At 43.1% G+C, this 24,815-nt stretch overlaps 1 protein-coding gene across 2 annotated transcripts; it reads right to left on the bottom strand.

The window, feature by feature from the left end:
• Nucleotides 1-1,094: 1,094 nt before the first annotated feature.
• On the bottom strand, nucleotides 1,095-24,598 carry nkd2b (NKD inhibitor of WNT signaling pathway 2b). 2 transcript variants are annotated; one of them, XM_018689062.2, is made up of 10 exons: nucleotides 24,294-24,598; nucleotides 24,135-24,161; nucleotides 23,935-24,026; nucleotides 6,115-6,175; nucleotides 5,310-5,437; nucleotides 3,661-3,756; nucleotides 3,375-3,516; nucleotides 2,872-2,929; nucleotides 2,608-2,735; nucleotides 1,095-2,460 (listed from the first exon to the last, which is right to left on the bottom strand). In XM_018689062.2, the coding sequence occupies exons 1-10, from the start codon at nucleotides 24,316-24,318 to the stop codon at nucleotides 1,832-1,834; spliced, it is 1,386 nt and encodes a 461-aa protein (XP_018544578.1). In that variant the 5' UTR covers nucleotides 24,319-24,598; the 3' UTR covers nucleotides 1,095-1,831. The 2 variants fall into 2 exon arrangements, with proteins under 2 accessions (XP_018544578.1, XP_018544585.1); XM_018689069.2 differs by having other exon boundaries at nucleotides 2,608-2,732.
• Between the last annotated feature and the right edge of the window lie 217 nt (nucleotides 24,599-24,815).

Raw genomic sequence — 24,815 nt, 5'->3', positions numbered from 1 at the left:
ATTTTTCTTTCTTGTTGCAGCTGATAGGTGTATTTTTATGGCGTGTTTACAAACCTTTACCAACACCTTTATTCATACCATGTAGACATCAGCAGAGTATGTATGCTCTTTTTCAGTGTTGCCATGTTTATATTTACTTCATGATTTCAACAAAAGAGAATACACGTTTCCCATTTTATTCCATATCATATCCATGAGGCAGTTCCATATATCACTTTACAGCATCCTCACTGATATCTCTGCACTTGTACAACTAATACTAATATTTGTACTACTAATCCCCCATAGATAGATATTTGTCGCCACCTAGTGGCTGACTCAGATTCATCATTTACACACTGGTGGCCAGCTTCATAGCCACACATTCATGGTGGTACAATTCATGTGCAGCCTTTTTTTCAGGAAACGCACAGGTGCTGAATAATGAAATAACTGAATTCCCCTGTCTTTGGGGAGTCCTTTGTAAAAGTCTAGTTTTCCCATTACACTTTGAATTGTGCTGAAACAGTGCATGCAGCTCAGTAGATTTGTCTTAAATCAAATTACCCCAAACTAATTGACACACAAGGGGCCAGATGCTGCTTGCACCAAAATTACAGCAGATTGTAGCTACTATGTGGAATAAGACTGTTCCCTAGGCTTCCTATTACATGGAAAACAGAACCACCAGAGAGAGTTATTAGCCTATACAGTGTGAAACCTTTGGGGAAATTCAGCACAGCCACATATTAAAGTTCTCTTCTGGTTGCACAGGTTTGTGTTATGATCTTTTTTTTTCTTTTGACTAATCAGTTAACACTTGTCAGTCAGTGAGGGAGAAGTGCAAATAGAAGAGACATGAGACACTTCTGCTTTCAAAAATCAGGACTTATTGTTATAGTCACCATTCTGTAACTATAAAAACACCAAATGTGGTTGCATAGAACTGGTAGAGAGTTGTTGCTGTTCCCACAGAATAATCAAATGTAGCTGACAGTGGAGCTTTTAATTTGCAGATGATGAAAAATCATCATCCCCTCTTCATACTCCACACAGTGGCAGCAGATACACCCTCCTCAAGTGTGGAAATAAACAAAACTGTAGCGGCAATAAAATAAATGAACTATATAACGTTTATTAAAATATATAAAAGACAAAATACATATATGCATAATTATATTCATGATGAAATATGCATATACAGTATAATAATTATACAATAAAATGTGTTTACATATATAGATTTTTTTATACATATAGCAAGATATTTTTGCATTAAAACTGGCAGTGGTGATTTTATACTCCCTCCCCAAACAGGAAACCCCTCAGTCCACATCAGGCCTCCCAGAGAAGGAAGCCTCTGTGAAAAGCTTGAGAGCAGCAGCACCTTTACACCTGAGATCCATGTTTTGGAAAGGTCTCACACAGAACAACACACCTACACTGATATATAGCTTCTTGGGACTTAAACCAACAGCATCAAGAGAGAAAGGATGTTAGGGTCAAGAGTCCTTTGATCTGTTTCTTTCTGGTATCTGTACCCTTACTGAAAACAGGCAATGATCGCAGTCCCAGCAGAAAATTGACAAAAACTTCAAAGCTGTGCCACACATCTTGTTGTTATTACATGATAACTTCAGAAAAAACATCCTTCTGGCCCAATGTCATCACACTACACCATTTCTCAGTACATCTAATCTCAGGATATATCTGTATAGCTTGCAAGACAAGAATGAAAAAGATCCTGGACAGAGCGTGAGACACTCCCGTGGAACGACGTTAAGTCCTTCAGACTGGTGTGGTTGGTTGTGGTTGGTCCTGTACAGTTCCAGTCATTGCACACTGAGGGCGGTCATGTCTGGTGGTAATGGTGGTAGTGGTGGTGGTGGTGGTGTTCGTGGTGATGGTGGTGCTCGTGGCGTTGGACCACAGGAACCACAAACCCCGGGCTCCCGGGAGAGCCAGACGCCTGCTCTCTCTCCAGGTTCGGCAGTACAGATGGCACAGGGGGTTGCTGCTGGGGGTGGGCCTGAGGGGACAGCGGGGTTTTGGACGGGGACAGGGCTTCTCTGGCTTTGGCCCTCAGGCGTTTGCTGTGACTGTATTGCAGAGGGTGCTGGTGGTGGCCAGACGGTTGGGCTTGGTGCGGTAAGTGGTACACATCCTGACCTCCGTGGACTGCCGCGCTGCCACCATGCAGCATAGTTTGCAGAGGGGGGTGGTAGCCGTGACATTTAGTGGATTTGCCACCTCCGCCGCCCCCATTATTCCCTCCACTTCCCTTGTAGTTTCCTTTGGGCGATTTGAGGAACTGTGTGCCCTTGCTTCGGGACTCTGTAGGGTTGTAGCTGTCACCAATGATCTGTGAGCGGCGCTGGTGAATGACTTGGGTTTCTGGTTCCTGGCAGCGAGAGCGGCTTTGGCTCTGGCTCTGGGAGCTTCGACCATGAGGTTCCTGGGGAGGGAAGGCAGGGGTGGTTCCTGAAGGACAGGGCAGAGACAGCAGGTCAGTGGTTTGTATATTCAAAACTTTACTTAAAATTACTGTTGTTTCTCCTTTCAGCTTGCCAATGTACATCCTGTAAATTCACAACAACAAACTAGGCTATAAAACATGAAGATACTTACCTTCAAATCTGGAGGTGTAGTTCTCTATACCAGCCAGGTCCAGGTAGTGATTCCTCCTTTCTGTGTTCTCATCCACACAGTAATGCTGACCCTCAGCAGCCGGCGCCTCATTGCTCTGCCCTCTGCTGCTAAAAATTAATAAAACAATGAGTGGTCAAATCAGAATTCTGCAAATACTTTTAATAGTTTAGACATTTAATCTGCAGGAACTAATATAATACACAAAGGCAGCCTCTACACAAAGTATCCTTGGTGGGTGCAGACCTGATGTAGGACGACAGTCGTTTATCAGCTGAGCGCCCCTCCTCCTGGTGACAGCGATCTGAAGAGAGAAAACACAAGAGCTTAGACAGCACTAAGCTTTTTAGCAACGTTCACACTGGGTTGAATCATAATTGTTTGCGAGATTAGCTGTTTAAAATGATCAGCTAGGCCTTCAAGGAAGTTGCCATTTTCTGGCAAGTCTAAAAGTACTGTGCACACAGGCCATGAACCAGGCACTGTAAAACACAGACGACACGAAACACAGTGAAGCAAATTTATTTGAATATCTAAAGATTCATTGAAATCTGATGACAATACTGGCCACATTTGTTGATTGTCAAATGCACTGCAAAAACATCACAGGAGGTGACTGCTTGCTAAACACCAATGACACCACTAATATAAAAAGAACCCACAGATTGACCCCCAAATCTATAAGACATACTGACTCTCCTCACAGCATATTGGGCTTATAAATCATGTCTGTTTGTATTTTCCCTTACCTGCCCCTGTTTCTCTTCTGTGGCACTTTGGCTCTGGAGTGACGGTCAGTTTGACACGCAGAGTCTTGCTCTTGTTGTGGCAGGAGTGATTCACAGAGGCATCCACCACATCATAGATGGTATGCATCAGACTAGACATGTCCTATAGTTGCGGGAAGAACACAGTTTGTACTGTTGGCCCAAAGACAGATGACATTTGAAAGGGACAGGCTATCTATGTTAGCAGTAGTACTCTATGCCATATTCTACACCAAGGATACACTAATGACAGCCAAAACAAACACACCTCCTTTGTAACTTTCCCACTGTTGTCAAAGTCATAAAGGGTAAAGATCCACTCCTGACGGTTGTCGTCCTCCACAGACACATCACACTCCAAGTCCTGTGGATACAAATTCATATACTGAAAATCTATAATATACTTAAGACACCAAAACAATACAAAGGTGACTACGTGCATTTTTTTGCCACCATTGAGCTGTGTGTTGGCTAATCTTGTACAGTTCATATTTCAAAGACCAAACACAGCAGTATTTATAACAACAGGGGGCAGCAAAGTACATCACATATACTCATTACAGCCATTGTCTACAGTGTGATTCACTAAAATTTTTCAAGAGGGAATAAGTGTTATTTTTCTTAATTTTGCATGAGAAACCACTGCTAATGGGGGATTCATGACACCAGCCCCCCTGATTTAAATTTGAATGAGAATTATCTGCAGGTAAAATTAAAGGCTGCCCTACAAAGTAAAAACAACAGAAAAAGTCTGTGTGAGGAAAGGCAGGGAGCTTAGAGAAATCACATTTTTGTATGAATTCATGCATTCTGAGAGTTTTATAGCAGAGCAGTGGGCCAGCTAAATTTCCATTTCATTCATCACTTTTCAACAAAATCCATTCAGCTGCTTTCACCTTGTGTGGGGGGAGCAGAGAGAAAAGAGTTTAAGTGGGAAGCCCTTCCACTATGACCTTGTCTTTCTACCTTCTTCCAGGAAAAATGAGTGTAACCACTACTCTCAGTTACAACTTTTTGGCACTAACTACAATTCAGATGTATCTAGTAACATAGCCATAATTGGAAAAATAAACATCTGGAATATAGGCCCTGCTGCAGGCATGGTGGAGAGCTGACGCTGTGTGAAAGGCAGAGTGCATTTACAAGGGAGGAGACCCCAGGGAGAGAAACAGTGTTTTATAGTTCTGTAATATCTCCTCAGCTCACATAACCAGCAGTGATCACCAAAGGGCAGATCTAAGAACTTCTTTAAAACATGAAAGTCTAAACATTACAATCTATTTATTCTATTTATTGGTCCCTAAATTCAATCAGGATATGGTCTGGAGCAGTTTCAACATACAGACACATGTTCTGTGCACAGGGTGAGGGCATACAGTGGTTACCCACCATGCATTTATTTTCTAACCTATGTTTAAATAACTTTCGCTTGCTGAAGCACAAACCAGTTTCAACACTCTTGGCTCTCAGTGCGTGGCTTCGGAGAGGCCTTTTCCTGACCTGAAAAATCCTGTCATGTGAAGCAACACTCGTTCGCTGTTGCAAGTACTGATTTAATTTATTGTCTCTTGTTACACACAACTTGTACTTCTTCCAGTGCTGAAGGACCATGTCCAGATCCTCAGTCCATTACAGACCTAACACAGATAGATAGGCACTAATGTTCCCCTTAATAATTATTGTCCCAGTCCAAATGAGTAGTAATTATTTTGGTCTAAGAATCCTAACATTGGCTCAATATGCAGATTTCTTGCAGAACAGGCCTGGGCCGGCAACTGAACTCTGGACCCTTTTGCTATACGTTACGCTGCCTCTCTGCTGCACATAACTCATGCAATACTCTTGTGAACTGTAGTGCAATAGAAAACTCAAATCACATTACAGAATAGCAGCATTGCAGGTCACATAACCGCTTACATCCAGACTGATGCGTTTCTTCCCGGCGGCCTTGTTGGCATCTCTAAGTATCTCTCGCTCCCCGTCCTCTGAGTGCAGGTACTGCAGGTAGCTCTCGCAGCCCTCAGCCTTCTCAGGAGGAAGAACCACTGTCAGCACAAGAGCGACACATTTAATGTGGATTTTTCATCCAGAAGTTAGGGAACAGTTTGTGTGGTTCAGTGGTTCCACTTCCAGAGAAAAACCAAAACCATGAATTTTACTTAGATCTTGATTGTTCCTTTGCTTATATATGTGGTATCCCAACATGACAGCCCATTCATTTCAAAGAAAACATCTCAGCAAATGCACATAGCTCTACTCTTGTGTCCATAACGCATGAGCATTCATGTCTCTCTTTGGCTCGCCCACTAAAGGAAACCAAAGCTATATCCTGGTATTAGACTTTGTGGCTTTTTAGTAGCTCAAACTATAATTACAGATGCTATTACAAAGAATGTTCCTTATACTCATTACTTTTTGCACAATAAACACTAAATCAAAGACTATAATCTTGTGATAACATAACTTAGGCATTGATCAGATGACAAATCATCAGTGTTTTTTTTTTCAATCATCATGCAAAATTGCACATAAGCACTTTCAAACAATGAATCCATACTGTGATATTATTCAGATCCATATACTGGCTGTGTTATTTATGGAATCATTCATACTAATTGCTCATACATACTTATCTACCACACAACGTTAGATCTATTTTCTGCAGCATAAAATATTCAAGAACAGTTTATCAATGAGTGAAAAGACATCTTTCTGCACCTACCCTCTAGGGGACAGTGTTGATCTGTGAATTGTCCTTCCTTCGGCTCACCATTTGGAAACTCCTGGGACAAGGGAAGACATTAAAGACAGAGAGAGAGAGAGGGAGAGAAAAGAAAGAGAGAGAGGGGAGGAGGAGGAGGAGGGGGTCAGAGATGTAAGTGAATCTACAGTTCAGACCACAGACACAGAGAAAACAAACAGTTCCAGCTAAAGCATTTCCTACTCAGATGAGAGGGAGAGGGCTGGAGGCTCCAGTGCGGCCAAACACTTTGAACATCTGCACGCTTATTGTGTTTCACTGTCTGGGACACAGCGAACGCGGGCCACAGCCAAGCTTTCAAGATTCCTCCAAGCCCTTCAAATGGACCCCTCCATCCATCAAAAAACCCCATAATGCACTTCATCATCTGAGCTCTCTCTCTTTCCCTCTCTCTTAGCCAACCTGTTTATTCTCATCCTGCTTGACATGGAACCCACTGAGAAGTGTTTGATGGAGGAAGCCCAGAGTTGTGGGGGGGCGGGGTGCTTGGAGTTTTGTTGTACTTCTCATTGAAAACTTGACTCTGAGAAGTTTGGTTTATGTAAAACAAACCTCACAATGAGCTCTCAGCAACGTGCGTGTATTTATTTTGAATGGAGAATAATTGCCAGATGGAAATTTCCATGCAGATAGGATGGGACTGATTAATACACAATTCCATAGCCATAAAACAAAAGTGGGACAAAGGGGTGGAAGGGAAAAAGGCTCTGTTGTCATATGTGAATAATCTATATCCTGCATAAAACAGAACCACAGTGTATTCATAACCATCCCACATATGTGCTAATGCAGAGGCACACTGGGGCAAAGGCAACAGGGTCTCCATGTGCGCGTGCGCACATACACACACACACGCACACACACAGCCACGGCTATTCTTTAATTACAACTGGATTGTGGAAACAATGAAAATTAAGTGCAGCACAGGCCCTAAACCACAAGTATTTAAACAACAAATGATTCATCTTATTTACGTCATTCTCAGTCCTCTAAGCTGCTCCACACACACTTTGAAATAAAATCTCACCAGATTGAATCAAGGAGGCCCACTGAAACGAGACAAATAAAAAACAGATAGATGCTAGAAAACAAAAGAACTCCATGTACCTTCAACAGAGCAGAGGCTCAAGCGAGTCTGAACATCTGCATGCGTTTAGGTGAATGAGCCCTCCTCAAACCCCCCACCCACCCACCCATCCACCCTTCCTTCCCCTTCCCCTCTTTCTCAGAGTAATGACAGCGCCAGGGCCTGTGGTTCTATTTAACAATCTCATAGCCCCGTGATTATTCCACACTTCAGAGGATGATACCTCCAAGCCTGTAATCTGGCCCTGACCTTCACCACTGGGGGAGGGGTGTTGAGTCTCAGGGTCAAGGCTCGGACACCCCCTCCTGCAAATTGGCCACCGGAGACACCGAGAGAGAGCACAGAAAAAGAATGGGAGTCGAGAGGAGGGGAGGGAAGCAGGAGAGAGGCAGGAAGCAAGCGGGAGGAATAAAGAGGAGAGAAAGGAGCAGAGGAAAGAGGACACAAAGGGAGAAAGGAGGGAAGGAAACATAAGAGGAACAAAGATGGGAGAGGAGAAATGCAGATAAGAGTAGGGGCAGATGAGGATGCGGTTTGTTTGAAAGGAGATAGGGCCTATCTATTGCTTACTCCAGTTCCTGTGAGCTCAGAGAGAGAGTTGGAGGTGTTTTTTTTTTTTTTTTTTAACAGATTCTGGAAGGCTTCTGGGAGAGGTGGGGACAACTGGTACCACTCCCTGGGCCCCAAACAAGCAGCATTCTTTAATCACCAAACACACACACACTCGAAATGAGAGGAGCACATGTGTGTCCCTATACACATCCATCTTCAGCCAAGTTGTTGTTTCCTTTCCGGGCTGGATGCTTTTATCTCCCCTCTTTTGTACCGCAGTCCCTTAATGAAGGGCAGTGTGTAAGGAAAAGGGAGTTCACACAGACGCACTGTTCTGCAGCTCAGAGGAACATCAAAGACAACCATTGATTCTTCTCATGCTCGTTCCCATGAGGGTGCAGAGCAAGGTATAAGCACCTCTAAATGAAAGACAGGATTCGGCGTAAAATGTAATGAAACAAATCAATCAACCAACTGCCAAAAGTGAATCTTGCCCCTAATTAAAATTCAGATATCAGGAGACGTCTTGCTGAGTGCACAAGGAGGGGACCAGCAGGGGTTGTGTTGAACACATGGCTCTCTCCCCCACCCACCCCACCTCCATGCTCATTACATCCATTGGGGGAGCTAATGAGAGAGCAGGCTGGGTCTGACCGCAGTCTGCAGTTTAACGTCTAAACACATGGCATCTCCATCCCCATCGCCCACGGTGTCGGGGCTCAAATCTGCCCACCACATGTGTAATTAACTGCATTCTGGCATCTAGCAACTCTCATTCTTTCACTATCAGATCACAAAACTGCTCTGTAGGCAACGCAAATGTGTTATCATGTTGGAGCAGTGTTCCCACTGTTTTCCCACCAGTACGCATACACCTGAAACCCACCATGATATATATGCACGTCTATGCAGTGCGTGATATTAGGTATGGGGAAGACAGATGAAATGCTGCATGTGCGGGACAGACAGCTTCAGCCAGAGTGACAGGGAAATTATAAGGTATTAGATCTCCCTTGTCTTAAAAACAGCGCATTGGAAATATGCACTGACAGCGTTCCATGTAAACAGGTTCTGTCTCCAAGATGCCTCGACATGAGAGACAGACAGAGAGGTGTGTGATGTTTGTTCCTGTTTAAAGCAGAGGTTCTGCCAAGCTTCCCTAAAGCCTCAGCCTACTGCCAGACTTTTATGTGGGATAGGGTAACCAGGAGAAGCTTTCATAGCTCCCTACCAGGTGACATCAGACATCCCCCAGCAGTCTCTCTCTCTCTCTCTCTCTCTCTCTCTCTCTCTGTGCCTGCCTACCACCCATCCTCCCACTGGAAAACACTGCACATCTTTGTTCTCACACCCCCCCCTCTAGCTCAGCCCCTAAATATAAGTATACACACTTCTTTTAGTCCATTCTTCAAACCATACGAAGCACAACTGATTTTGAAAATGGCATCTTCAAAAACAAGGGAGGCTAGCATGAAGATTGTTTACACAGTTCCACTGGCCTCGGGGTATGAAATACGGCAACTTGATCAGATGTGTGGATCCAAGTGCAAACATATACTGGAAGAAGTACAAAAACAGGATACTGTCTGGAAGCTTCCTCATATAATTTCAAAGCTATGTGGTTCTCTGGAGCACTTCAGATGGCTTAGTTTCATATAAAGTTGTAATTAGCATAAAAATAACTTAGCTGGCTATATACAGTACATTTAATTCTGATTCTGTCTCCTTTTTTTCATAAATGAGGCTTCTTTGCATTGTACTGTGCAGTTTCTTGTCCAATCCAGGCCAACAATCTCAGTTATTTCCTTAATTTGATGCAGAGAGTGCCTTGGGAGGCAAATACTGTGTGGCTAATGGTGGGAGTTCTGTACAGTTTCTAGAAACACAAAGTCACCTGCAACTGACACTTAAGAGGGCGCCACAGGAAAGCCTTGATGACCGCCAGCCAACCGACATTCCTGCTCCATTAATTGGGGATAATTGTGGGGTTCCCCAATGATGAAAATGAGGATTGAATAGTATCAATATAAGGAGAGGAACACCAGTTCATAAACAAACTGCATACTCTTCACCACAGACTGAAACTGGAGAGGGAGTGGGGCCATTGAGAAATAAAAGCCCTCCATTCCAAAAGAAACCAACCTGGCCTTGACTCAAAACCAGATGTGAGCGGTTATACTAAAGAGAGGCAGAGTAAAAGAGAGAGGGAGACGAGGGGTGGGGAGATGGGGGAAGGGGCTGGGGGCTGAAAATATGGGGAGCTAAAGAGAGAGGGCCGGTTGCACAACTTTTGTCTCCTCTCTTGCAAGACAGTAAAAGAACAATGTGTTGGTCTCTTGACGGCTAAGCAGAAAGCCCCCTCTCCTTTTGGTTCAACTGGCCTCGGCTTTCATTCCAAGTCAGGGTAATTATGGTGCTCAGAGTCAACAGAGCACACTGGCTTCAGCTAGCAGAGAGTAGCAATATTAAAACAAACAGTATTGCACATACTGTTGGATCTGAACTAGCCTGCCTAATAATGTTCACTTTAATCACAATATAAACACAACCTGAAAGCATGTTTTTTATAATTCAGCTTATGACCATGCGCTGTTGTCATGACCGAGCCAAGGACCCTCAGTGAGGGTTTGGAGAGTTTTCAAGTTTAGCCACAAAAATCCTAACCTTGCCTTTTCGATACTTGTCATTACTGGGCAGCTAAAATTTGCCTTTGTCCACTAATTAGGGGTCTTTTATCTATGTATCAGTGTGCCATGACATGTCTTTCTATGAATGGAAATGAGAGCAGAGCAGAATGCCATCCTGTTATCTGGACTGGTCCCATGGGGCCAAGATGGCCCAGATATGGCCCTTTCAGGGTAGTGGGACTCTCTCTGAGGTCAAACAGGAGGTAAAAAAAACTCTCCCTTGGCAGGACATGAATCACCAGGGCAAAGCCTCTTCGGTCCTAGTATAACAACAGCTGTGAGGAGAGATGAGCATGCTTGCCTGTCTATGTAAGAGCAGCACGTAAAACCACTGAAAGTCAGCCGCTCCCCTTCAATCAGGAGAGACTATCTCCTAAACTCTGCATGCCCCTCCTCGCCCCTCCTCACCCCTCCTCACCCTATCACTGCTATTTCTCTCACTTTGATTATGACCTGCTGGATGGCATAAACAAAGATTAGCATCACTGGCTGACCACCCTGCATCTGTCACCGGTGCTGTAATCAGCTTGCCTTCATTAAAGTGGGCTTTGATAGGAGTCTGATGTAATGGAGTGCCCTCCTGTCAGCTGTCACACAGGCAGCTACTGTAGGGACTTGGAAACCATGTGCTTCATACCAGTGACTGGAATCACACTTGTGAATATGGGATAGGCAAATGTATTAAATTATAGACATAGTAGATCATAACACAGTTAATACATGTGATCAGTTACTGGAAAGAGATAAACAGTGGCTGTCATGGTTCACTACATCTGAAACACAAACAACTGGAGTAAGGTTTAAAATTTGGTGCCACACACATTATGACAGCACCACAGAAAGCATGTTGCTTTAATTCAGAGGTAACAGGGCTTGGTGGTGTAATGCAATAGTCTCTGCGTGAACTTTTATATGACCAGTGCCATGTGTTATCCACGCTCAAACATTTAATGATCAATCCAAACAGAAGTACAGTAAAACTGGTTCTTTTAACAGTCAAAAATTACACCGTCTTTTCATTTTATTTTGTTCTGGGATTTATGCAAACCTGAAACATGTTTTGGCTTTAAAGGAGTGTTTTCAAAGAATGAAATGTCTAGTAAGTCAGGTCTGACAACAGTGAGCTCATGTTAAGGCATACTAAGTATTAAGAGCTAAAATTAATTTAACTTACTACGTTATATAAAGGCAAATGAACTCAGTCTATCAATTACTTTTTCAATCAACTGATTAATAAGCCCATGAGCTGTCAGAAAATAGAGAAAATATTTGCTACAATTTCCCTGATCCCAAGGCAACGTCCAGGATCAACAGGGAAAAGCAGTAAATCCTCACATTTGAGAAGCTGGAACAAAAGCAAAAGTTTGGTGGTTTTACTTGATAAATTATAAATCAGTTATATAGATTACCAATTTTTTTTTTTTCAATCAGCTAATCAACTTTTCAAATAATCTTTTCAGCACCAAAATAACCTCTACTCTAGTACCAGACGCCAACAAAAAAAAAAAGAAAAAAAAAAGATGTACCCAGATACTAGACAGGAGACACGCGGAGCATATTTCGAGCACACACGCACACCCTGACAAACAAGAAAGAGGTGAGTGCACAAGGCGACGGCATATCAAAGCCAGTGTGGGACAGGCGGTTAGACTCAAACAGGATGTTCCTCTGTTTCTGGCCTCCATGTGAAATTCTGTAAGCTCCCGCGCAGGCCCCTGGCTCTTAAGCCTGGCCAATGGGGAGCGCGCCCAGGCTGATAAAGCTGAGGGGATTTGTTCCACATTCCACAGGCCCTTTAAACAACACAGCAGATCTCAAAACGCCAGGTTGTGGGTGAGGTGACCGCAATGTCAATCCCATTACGGTCCAAAGCAACATCACCTCTCATGCAGTCGCTACTTCTGTCCACCTGAGCGGTATCTGAAACTGATCGGCTGCAATTATCTCACATGGTTTTGTGTAAATAAACTCTTCGGAATGGTTGTCTGTCTGTTACAGTCACCCTCTCCACCCCGTCTGGTCTTGCTGGGTGAAAACAATTCAACACAGTCACTCTCACCTATGAGGGTGCTTTTTGTGTACTGTAGTTAGTGTCAGGTTTCCAGCTGTCTTGTCTAGTATTGAGATGTCAGTTATAATTGCTCTCACCTGTGAGATAACCACCAACACCACTGTTTTCACTGCTCGTATTGTTAAGCTGCAAGGGATTTGAGTCATGGCTTTGAAAACCCAGACTGGCAGTTCATAGGGGCGAGGCTCTGTGGTTGGAGGCTGGAGGAGCTACAGGCGTTACAGTGCTCCTGTGGGTGACTGAGAAATGTAAACAAACCATGTTGGGGAAGGACAGCTGCGCGCCAGTGTGGAGGAGCAGCAACATCGCCCAAGGTTTTACATGTACAGTGGTTCCCTACCATGTGTGTTTGATGTACCCCCACAGCACTGTCAGATGAGCTCAAGTACCCCCTCATGAACACTACCTGTCATGTTCTAAACACGTTCTTGTAGGTGGATTATAAAGTGAATGTTTTGACAACATTTCTTCCTTACAATTGAATTGTCAGTGTGTAGGCTGCTTAGGTCAAGTTTGCATTTGCACTGTTAGTGACAGATGCAGACAATTTATCCATTACTTTTAACTATTTCAACTTTTACTATCCTTCATAAGGATATGTTTTAGTCAAATTAAAGTTTCTATTTGTTACACTGGTTAGTTGAGTCTATCTGAGTTAGTTCATCAAACCCCCCCAGCAAAACTGCCTCTTGTTGGGAATCACTCAAGTAGATACTGTCTGTCTAATCCACAATGATTTTTTTTTTTGGCTGCTCTGAGGCTCTTCTGCTGTCAGTGGATGAGCTGCCCGCTGGTTTCCTGAACATGTTTTCCTGCAGGATAGGAACAGGTTCAGGGTCAAAACCAAAGCTCTACAGTCTACTGGTTACTGCTCCCTATGGGTAACTTGTACAGAGAAGTACAGATCCATATGACTGACCATGATAAGAGGAGCTTATGCAGCCGTGACCAATCAGCCAGTAATGTAGCATGAATGCTCAACACATCCATCTGGGAGGCACATTGGGCAAACAGAGACGGACGGCTGTTGTACTGTACTATTATTGCCTTCAGCCCTCAGGGGGAGATGAGACTTGCTGGTTAGAGACAAAATATAGAGTTCAGTGCAGCAGGATGCAACAAATAACCAAGGTAGACAGGCGAGCGCACAGGCAGAGCCTCTAATAGCTCATCTGCTATAGCCTAACTATTCTCAATGACACTTGCCAAACCTGAGTTCCTAGGAGACATCACTTGTTTGCATAATTGTTACTGTTCCTCCTTACTATGAAATACTAAAGACTTGAGGCCATCCTGCCAACATAGTTTGGGTGAAAAACTGTCTTGGCTTTGCAGATTTCTGCACATTTTTGGCATAAAATAATTTAAATCTTACATACAAGAAAAAAAGGGGCAACATATTCAAAGTGGCTGAACCTCTTTTATCTCCCGTCTCTCTCTCTCTCTGTCTTTTTGTATAACTCTCTCTGACCGACCGGCGCTGCCGTCTTCCCCAGCTGGTAGGGATTGCCAGTCTCAAAGACCACGAGAATTCTTGACACTGCAAGAACCGGCTTAATTCCAAGCTGTGAAGTTCCTCACAGGCTTGGAACTGGACAGGGGGTCATCCTAGGGTCAACACCAAGTGTTTTCCTGAGGATTCCTAAAAATACACTCCTGCTGGGCGCAGGAAGTAGAGGAGACTCCGCGATCTTCAGACGATGAGAAGGAAGCCTGGATATGTAAAATGGACCATTGCCAAAGGGCCACTGGCTGTAATGCTTTGGCATGTGAGATGCAACTTCCCATGAAAAAGAGGACAAAGTTGAAAGCTGAAGATGAGCAGATGAGATGTGGGGGAAAAAAGAAAGTAGCACATGCGCCAATTACTGATGCACCAAAATCATGCAAAGCTCATTCGTATTTCTGTTGAATTATTCTCAAAGAAAATGACTGGTCGAAAAAATAAAAAGGATGTGAGAGTGTGCATATGATGAATTACTTTTGAAACCATAGCTACAAGACAAGAATTTTAAACCCTCGTGGTGCAAACCATGAATTATAATTTTTATTTGTGACACAAGGTGGAAATATGTCAAATAGAAATTTTGAGGCCGCAGTCGGTGAGACTGTAACATCTGTGCTTCCTCCGTTTGGACTGAAGCTGCCATGTGTGCACTTTAGTGACCTAACAGACTAGCTGTGTGTGTCTGAAGCACAGTTCCCCAGTGTGAAATTCTGGAACGTAATTCATCCATGGCACAAGCTGAGATCAAAAGGCTATGGTGCAGAGGGCAGCTCAGCTCAGCTCCACCTCCTTCTCCGGCTCAGTTTTTTGCAGCAGAGCGCACAGAGAGCTGCTGCTTTCACAGCCATAATTACTGGAAACCGGGGGCTGCGAGGCCACGAAAGAGTCTGCACTTAAACATGAGCTGGGTTAGCTTAGCTTAGCCGCTTGTATATTCTTATCTTATCTCAGGTATAAGACTACAAGCAAGACGGAGCCTTGCTCTCTATCACATGCATGTCTGGAGGCACTCCACTTAAAACCACTAAGTATGACACTTAAATGTTTGATAAAAGTTCTTGAAGGTGGATTTATGCTTCAAAAAGCAGAGATGTGCAGTAACACCATAAAAGCTATGAGATAATCAGGTGCTACCAGGATAGAGCAGTTCTCAAAGCTAAGCACATGGCACTGGAGGTAAAAGTTCAGATATTCTGATAGACTGGCATTCTTAAAGTGATAGCATCAGTCAGCCCCTATCAACACAAAGAAGTAGGTACTGGTTATAAAGTAAGACCATGCAGAGTGACTATATTGGAGAATTTTGCTGTGTTCGCTTATTGGCGTCACCAACCTTCAAAAGCAGATTTTCTCTGAGTTCAGTGGATATTTTGGTACGCTGTAAGCTGAGAACTTTTTAAAAAATAAAACCATACACTGCAAGTCACTCAGCAGCGATATCACAAAATAAATTCCAGATTTAGAAGACGGCATTGTCTTTGTGAAGCTATATGAGCAGATGGTGCCTCTGAAAGGTTTTCAGTGAAGGGGGGGGGGGGCTGCATCACTGAGAGAACTGCTGTTTATTTGAAATGAGCCTTTAGGTAAACATGTTACATGGCACACAGGGCCAGGTCAGCTTTTGAAGTGGACGGGCTCAGGAAAGAAATGGGTGGGGGAAGAAAAGAAGGCTGCCTTCAGAGGAAATGAGAACAGTGGCCTCTTTCAGCACTGTTTCATCCTCTCCCTCCCTCTCTGTCACATATAGAAAGAGCACAAAAGGTGTTTGGGTGTATAAATACACCGCCACTGAATGTGAGAACCGCTTATTTCTTCTGAAACATGTAAGAAGAATCGCTCTGAAACCATTATTTCCTAAATTTAATTCCCCTGAAAAAATTACCACCCATGACAAAAATAAACCACTTCCTTTTAGTGGAGACCCATTGAGGGTTCTGATGACGGGAACAGGTTTGTGTAACAAAAGCAAGTTTGCAGCCATTCCCCCTTGGAGAGGAATGTGATGTGCAGAAGGAGGGCCAGGCCTGTGCTGTCTGCAGAGCCCGGATTCAAGCTTTGAAGCTGCTAGTGTGTTTCAACAGCTAACCACTTTCAGATGGGACTGTGGCGTTTTATGAGCTGAGTAATAGCGATACCTACACATGTGCAGGCTTGGGGTCCCAAAGAGGGGGAGGCTCAGCTTAGAGCAGAGAGAAAGATGCCTAACTCCTCGGGGGTCTGGGTTTGGGTGTGTTTGATAAATCTTGCACTATGGCATTCTGTATATGAAACTGGATGACAGGAAGATGGATATTGTGTAAAGTCTGTTCACCTATGAACACAGCTTTGCTATAAATTCCACATTTTTTTGTCAAGGTTACCTTGCACATCAAATTAACTTAAGGTAACGACTCCTTGTATGGAATACACACTGGAAATCATGGCAAAACTCCACCTAGAGTTTATAACACTGAACGTTAACACTCTACGAGAATGCTTGATTTATATGTAAAGAATACTTTGAAAAGAAGCAGAGACTTCGCCTCAAGCAGCACAACATCACAACAATGAGTAACAATGCCAGCAGCTCTGGGTACCAACCACTGGGCTTTTTTTAAGCATACAGGAAGCCAGAGTTTGTGGTGTGTGTGGGGTTTCATTCTCCAGCCTCAAACCTAGCAGGGCGTCAGGTTCAGGAATGTGGAGCAAGGATGAAGTTTCGAAGCATTCAGGGGTGACTTTGAAGGCTTTTTATACACAGAAAGTCTATGTAACCTACCACAGGGCAAAAGAGGGGGGTTGCAGATTGCATCACAACATGAACAGCATTGATGAGTGGCTCAAAAACACTCAACAACTTAATTTTACATAGATTCCAGTCACATCATTTTGGTTCTGGCTTTGCTGTTCTCATTCTGCCCTGTTAGATTTTTTCTCACGCGCAACAAAAAAAGTAGAGGTATTCATGTCTAAGATTTATAGCTATGAGCTTATTGTGCTACATGCTGCTATTTGGTTTCCTCAGTGCTTGTATTGTGGAATATATGTCAGCATCTGACCTTTGTGGAGACAATCTCAAGTTTCCACTGGCTGAATTCATAGGATAACAAACTCATGTCCAAAAGAGGAATCCCCTGTCCTTGTTAAGCAAACAAGCAAAACATCAGTCTCCGTTTCAATCTGCAAATATTTAAAGAAACAAAATATTGAACAAAAATAGATCTGCAATGTCTCCTCTGATAATGTTCAGGTTATACATGGAGACTGAAGCGTCCTGTGTCCTCCCCAAGCACATCACATGCACTGTACTCACTGAAGATGTAATTAAAACAATGTAATCAATTAACAATGGCTATAATGACAGCATATAATAACACCACCAACAACCATAACTGAAAAAATATAATATTCCCCTGGCTGCTCTAAGGCTTGCGAAATGAAGTCCACTTGGAAAAGAGCTAAAGCTTTCTAAGGGGGAACAGGGGTTTATGTGGAAACATACCTTACACACTAAAATGTAATAACCTTTGAGTCTCCCGGTGTTTTACTTGGCTGGGAGAAGCACAAGATCAAACACAGACTTAGATCCAGCAGCCTTTGCCAAAAATGTCAGCGCTAAGCACTGGGCTCCAGCTTCAGGTATTTTCTTTCCCCTGGCAGGGAGCAAAAGCGAAGACATAGACCAGTGTTAACCCTCGGCGGGGCTGCCCCAAACAGCCACCAGCGCGCTAATCGCGCAGAGGAAGTGAGGTCTCCCCCCTGTCATCGGTGACCATGCACGTCCAGGTCATGTGGAGTCGCTGAAAACCTGGGATGGGCTACTTTCAGGAAGTTAAGATAGTCACGTACGATTGCATGCGTGATGACTTGCTGCAATCCGGTCCTGTAATGCTTCACATATCTCTCTGAAGTATGCAAAAAGATATCTCATAAATATCATGAAAAGCAGTGACAAGAAATAAATGACTTCAAAGTGCCGATGATGGGGCTGACATATCTCTAAAGGCGGCAGAGCTTCATTCCATATGTCTGCAGATAAGAGCTCCAATAATGAAGGAAGTGGAGCGACTGTCATTGCTCTTGTCTAAATATACAGTATTCTCCTGGAAGCTGTAGGAGAAACTTAAATCATTATGTATGCTATCAAATATAACCAGCTGTATGGTATACAGTGTCTGTGGGTGAAATACTGTCATAGTACGACTACAGCTGTCATAATGTTGCCTCTTTAAAACCAAAGAGCCTGTCAGCAAGCAATACCTGCGTATATTTATTTTGATGGATGACGTTGCGCTGTGTTGCATTACGTCAAAAGTTGGGCTGGGTTCAACTTTTTTGCCAGACAACCCTGCGATTTTTTTTTTGCCAGAGCCCCCTGTGTTGGCACCCAGCTGCACTGCCATACTGGATCCATTTAAATGAATGAGGGAGCTGTGTTTTTTTTCACACAGGGCTACTGTCAGTTTCAATGTGGGCTTATAGGTGCGTGCAGACTGATTTTCTTATTCCTGGGCAGCATCAGGCTAGCTGTTTCCCCATGTTTCCAGCCTTTTGCTAAACTGCTGACTGTACTTTCATATTTACTATGCAGGCAGGAGAATAGTATCAATCTTCTCATCCAACCCTCAGCAAGAAACCATTTTTTACTCCAAAGCGTTGACAATGTTTAGATTACCAATGTGCAAAGTGCAAAATCAGCAACTGTCTCAGAGCTAAGGGCCTCATGTTCTCTCTGTGACAATGAGTGGGTAGTAGTTTGATTACCGCATGTGCAAATTTTAGTGGTTTAACGGTTCTCCAAATCCACAGTTCAGTTAATACCTTGTTTCTTTGTTTTTCTGCAATATCACAGTTCCGTCTTCTTGTATCCCGCTATATCATGGACATTTGTACCGTGGTTTTGGTTTCAGAACCATTACATCCATATCAAATTTTTTAGTTGAATGCACCACTAACGTACAATGTGAACCAAATTATTGAGGCACTTAAGGTGTTTCTAGAATTTTCCTAATCTTAAGGAGTTGTCCTGTTTAAAATTCTAGTTTTGACTCAAAAATTCTAGAGGGTGGAGGTTTAACAGGGGCCCATAGCTCATTTAGACCAAGGTTAATACAGCCCTTGATTTATGCCAAACGCTAGTGAACCAATGTGTGATGACTCTTTGATTCCTCCTGATGGCCAAAGAGGGGCCTTGCTCTCTTCGTGTGCACAGCTCACAATTAGGGCGAAAGTGAGCAAACTTGCTTCAAAGTACTTCAGGCAGTATAAATATCCTCAGAAAAATAAACATTTAATCTGCCTGCAGTGTTCTAATGTCTTTCTCCATTAGGCACAAGCCGCACAAACCACCCTTTGCCTCCCACTTATTCACTCACAAACATACAGACAGAGAGCGACCTCTGACTCATAGGGTTAGTCATGTAGTGATACACACTCTCGAACATGAAAGAAGGGCTTAAAACAAGCATCCCACACTTGTGACTAGTGTCGAGGCCAATCAGGTGATGATGTTCACACTGGTCTGGACAAATTGTGACCAACATAGAGGGGGAAAAATTGATTTGCATGTTTAGCAGCTGTTAGAGGTTAATGAAGAGGTATGGTGAGATCAATGGTCAGCTACTGCCCAAACAATGCAGGGGACAAGGCGGATGAGGCCCTCCATTACTCCCCCTTCCCCCACTACCTTTAAAGCCCCTCAAATATCTCCCCCAAGAAAAAAAACACCCTTAAACCCACCACTCCCCCTCCTCCTCCTCCTCCTCCTCCTCTTTTCCTACTCCCCGCCACCCTCTCTCACCCCCTTCCCACCACAGCCCCTCTCCCTGCTCCAGGATTTTGCTGTACAAACCAGGAACAGATGTCTGCCGGGGCCGTGCTGAAAGACCCCGCTGTTCTGGATGCCAGCCACATGCTTTTCATTCAGAGATGAAGGCTCACAGCTCGCCTTCTTGTGAAGCCAATTTCAAAAAAAAAAAAAAAAAAAAAAAGTGGGTGGAAAAAAACAAACTCTCCAAATGCCTTCAAGTCCCTTCAAAAGCAGTACATATATGAGCACACCTTTTTGTCTCCTCTCCACCATGTATCACTCCCTGGTAGCACTGCAGCAGGGAGGGACGGGCTTTTTTTGGCATTTGTGGTTGTAAGAGAGGCAGAAGTGAAAAGCCATGAGATGATGCTGATGAGAATACTTCTCAAAAGAAGTCTCGAAGCGCTCGGAGACCTCAGGAGCTGCACAATTACATCCACTACGAGCAAACTCAAACCCAAAAAAGAATGACCTCAGTTTTAAACTTGTGGCTGTGTACTGAAAAATAAAATGTCATTTAGGTCCATGGCCTTAAGATTACACAGCTATCCCAGCCTCAGATCCAAATCAAATACTGCTAACTCAAAATTAACATGGTGACTAGAAGATATACCCAAATGCCCAGCAGCGAAATTGTCCAAACAAAACATCCATTTTGAGCAGGATCGCCAAATGAGGACTTTTATATAAGGGGAAAATCTTATTCACAGATTCCAAATGAATGTTAAAAAAACATTAGCTTACAATTAGTTTAGTGAGCTGCTTTGGGAACTCTGCTCTTAAACCTAATTTATTATTGAGGGGGTGAGTGCTATGTAACTCTCCGTAAGTCAAAATAAATTTGCGTCTCAGAGCTTTTGGCACATCATTATATCCAAACCGAATCCCTAACCAAGCCTTTTTACTTCAAGTGTGATATTATTAACCTTTTCAAAGTGGAATAAGAAAGGTCTTTGTTGTGGAATATAAAATGTTGACACACTCCCTCTTCACAGGCCAAGTCTGTGGGAAGTTTTGAGACAAAAGATGGTGCTGAAAGGCTGAATTAGGCTGTCATTATTTGGGCATCTAAGCATGTCTGTTTGAAGCTCCAAAACGAAGCGCTGTGGTTGTGTGTGTGAGGGTCTGGGCTGTTGATATGTTGATGTTTCCAGAGGTGAAACACAGTGAACCTTCACAGAGCTCTTCCACTAATGAACACAGGTTTGGATAAGTACAGGGCTTGGAGTTTTCTGCGTTTTTACATATTCAATAACCACAGACTTAAGCTCATTTTTGAGGTGAGGTGGATGACTGTGCCCTGGACTGCCACTTTGATCTCACCTGTAATATTTCTACATTACGCCAGGTGCTTGGACAGGTATTTTGAACACCTGCAAACAAGTGTCAAAACCGTTGATGTCTGTAACCAGGATGAGCCAAGTCATCCTGCTGAATCACGCTCTCTTTGTCCACTAATACCACACTTTAAGGAGGCTATAGGATGATATATTGAGGGCAACCTGCCAGCTGCAATCTTGGATCATGGTTTGCAGAAATATCAATATTTGAACAGGTCTTTGCATCCTTTGATCTTTTGTTATTTCTCGCTAAAGCGCAGCAAAGCATTCACAATTTGTTGAATAGAAACAACTGTTTTACTGAGGAGATTGATGGTTTACACAGAATGGTGTCAGGCTTGGGCTCTTGTTAGTGCTTGCTTGTTTACCCCCCCCCGCCCCGGGAGTACTCCATCCTTAAGCCCATCCCCCAGGACAGGGCAAGGAGGGATAGAGGGGTGAGGGTTCGGAGGCTCCACTGATATCAGAGCCCTTTTATAACTCGCAGCTCTGAGCTTTGAAGTTGCAGCCAGACAGCTCAGGAATCCTACTCCCCCATTTGACAATGGGGAGGGGGGAATGGTCAGAGTTAAACACTGTGTTTGGGTCAATCTCTTCCTATATAAACTCATAAGCAATTTAAATGGTCCCCGCAGCTCATCAATTAGCACTAAGTGGTGAAACTACTGTCTGGTGAGAGCCTTTGGAGAAATGCTCAGGAGAAGAAAATGTGGCTGAAATTAATTTAAAAACTAAAATCCTAAAAGAAAAAATCATAGCATTGTTGCTACTTTTTGTTTGACTTGGACTTGTCTAATCATGGTCTAAACCCCAGACATCTAAGAAGCCATTATCCAATAATTATATCTGGAAAACTGACAATGTAATTCAATTCCTAGCGAGGAATTAATTAACAGTGTGTGGGATCGGGTGAGGAAATGGTATTACTGTTTCACAGCAGAGATAAATTTCTGTCTGTGCTGAAAGTCTGTCTGTTAGACGGGAAACTAAACGGCATGAGAGACATCCCCGGGGGGACATCATCCATCTTTATGTTAATGTAGATATAGGCTCATTTCAAACAGCATGAATAGAGCTGTCACTGCGTAAAAGCAGGCAGTCACATATTGAGTTTGCAGTACAACAGCGACCATATACGCATAGTATCAATTTCACTCATGATACCGGTTTTTGTGGTATTTAAGTGTTTGCAATATGGGCTTCAGCTAACCTTTTTATATTCATTTACATGCAAATTGCAGTCATGATTAATCATTTGGGCTGTAGTGTCCAAAAATAGCGAAAAATGACTGTTACACTTTCCAAAAGCCCCAAGTTTCTAGTTTTGATCAAACATCTCCACAAAACCTTAAGATATTCAGCTTATGGTCACATAAAACTAAGAAAAGCAGCAAAAATGGTGATCTTGCATATGTACAACAAAAGAGATCCAAAAACTCTCAGTATTAGAATAGCCTTAATGATATGGCAAAAAGAATAATATCATAATTATATAATATATAATATATACAATAACAGATGAGCATTAGGTTTCTTCCATCTCCTAATCAACCAATCCTGATTTAATTTCAAAGAAAGTCAAACTACTATTAGGATTAGTTAAACGCTGTTATCCAGTTCTGGTCTGCGAACAAACCTCTAATATAACCAACTAATGACAAAACATAAATCAGGGGCATGACTTTGATAGAAGTGAGGGTGGGTCCCTCCTACTAATAAGAGCCAAGCTTATGCCTTTGGTGGTTTCCCTTCAGGGGAGTGTGAACTCAGACTCCTCTGAAGCAGAGTAAAGTTCTCTTTTAATTTGCCATGAGTGGGCGGTTTATAGCCCTGATATAATCCATAACTCTTCCACTATTACAACCACCCACCTCACACAGATTTGTCCGTACCTCTGTGTGAACTTCCCGCACTTTTCTGTCCGCGAGCTCGGGACTCTGGTACCCCCTCAAAACGACACGTTAATTGAAGTGATGTAATGTTATGCCACAGAGAGCTGCCCACTGGGAGCTGCACTAGAATGGGAGGCATTGAGGAAAAAGACACAGCCCCGAGTCACGATGCCAGAAGCCACAAGAGCAAACTTTATATCCTTCAGTCTGAGAAACGACTACCTTTCCATCCAGCCTGTGTACATGTGTGTGTGCATGTGTGTCTATGTGCATGCTGCTTTGCCAAGCCGCTTCACACACGGGGCTCATGGCTGTCATAACCCATCCAGTGATTCTGGCAGGGGAATAACCGCCGCACTGTTGTGCCGGAGCCAGACATGACAGAAAAAACAACAACTCTACTACTTTGCAAAGACATCAGCATGTCTTCACACATGCTTGTGAATACAGTTTGCTTCCCCCTCAAGTCAAGAAGTTTTCAGCTCATCTTTCAGGACAAGGGAATGTAACAGCTTCAGCCAGACAGCTTTGAAGTGCTTGACAGATCCATCCCATCAGCAAATACACACTCACACACACACACCTGGCATTACCCCAGTAATGAGTTTTGTTCATGTAAATCTGTTAAACAAACATGAAGATGGGATGCAATGTTCATTTATAGGTGCTTTCACTCATCTATATTACATTATATATTATTAAAATCCATTTTTACTTTGTGGTAAGTCATTAACACAATAGCCTGGACAGTTTATCAGTTAATTTCCATCCAACAAGCTACTTTTATGTTTTGGCTTGTTATCATCAGGAGGAAAAAGAAAGTCAATTTATAAGTTAAAAAAATAAAAGCCTGATACCTGCATGTTCTTCAGCTTGTGATCCGTCGCGCTGTACCTCTCACACTCCTCCATCCCTCTCCGGAGGAAGGCGTTCACAACAAAACTGTCTCCTGAGCCAAGATGAAAACACACCGATCAGCAGCTATTAATCTAAACCTTTGGTGTATTAGACTATGGTCATTAATAAACCTTCATTATACAAAATGATCTATCCTCACCTTCAGGGTTTTCTCTGCGCTTACACGCTTCAAATCCCGTCATGAGAAACAGGGATGTAAAACAGACAAACGTTAGTTTTTGTAAAATTATAAACTAAATACTTAGTCTTTTTTTGTGTGTGTGTGTCCGTCAGTGCTTTCAGATGCATCATCTCTTACCATGTTTTGACTGAAGTTTGCCCATTCTTAAGACCCTCTTCCCTGGATCAATACAGATACTCCGAAATCCGACCAGGATAAAACAGTCACTGACTCAACATGGTCACATTGTGTTTGTTTTGCAGGAAAAAAACTCCAACTTCATCCAAAGGCGGGTCATTAAATCGCGTCTTCATTGAAGCATCAGCTTGTGTCTGTGCAGAAACAAGAGGAGTCTGTAAAACGGTCAATGGGAGACGAGGCGCGCTGACTTGTCCGTCTCCAGACTTCGCTTCAGTCCAACTGAATGTGGAGTCGCTTTGAACACAGCAGAAACCGAGGAGCGAGAGTCGAGACCCGCAGAAGCGCTTACGGTACTTCCGGTTCAGGCTTTAAAAATAAAACGCCTAATTGACCAGAGTGTTGTAAACAGCTTCCTTGTAGTAAAACATCAAGTCAAAATGTGGGGAGAGATGTGTGAAATATTTATGGGAAGGAAAAAGAGGCTCCAAAAAAAAAAAAAAAGAAAAAAGTTTGACATAA

Source organism: Lates calcarifer, linkage group LG15 (assembly GCF_001640805.2).
Source record: "Lates calcarifer isolate ASB-BC8 linkage group LG15, TLL_Latcal_v3, whole genome shotgun sequence".
NCBI lineage: Eukaryota > Metazoa > Chordata > Actinopteri > Centropomidae > Lates > Lates calcarifer.
Note: the sequence above shows the minus strand (reverse complement) of the source record. Positions and strands in the feature narration are given on the sequence as shown.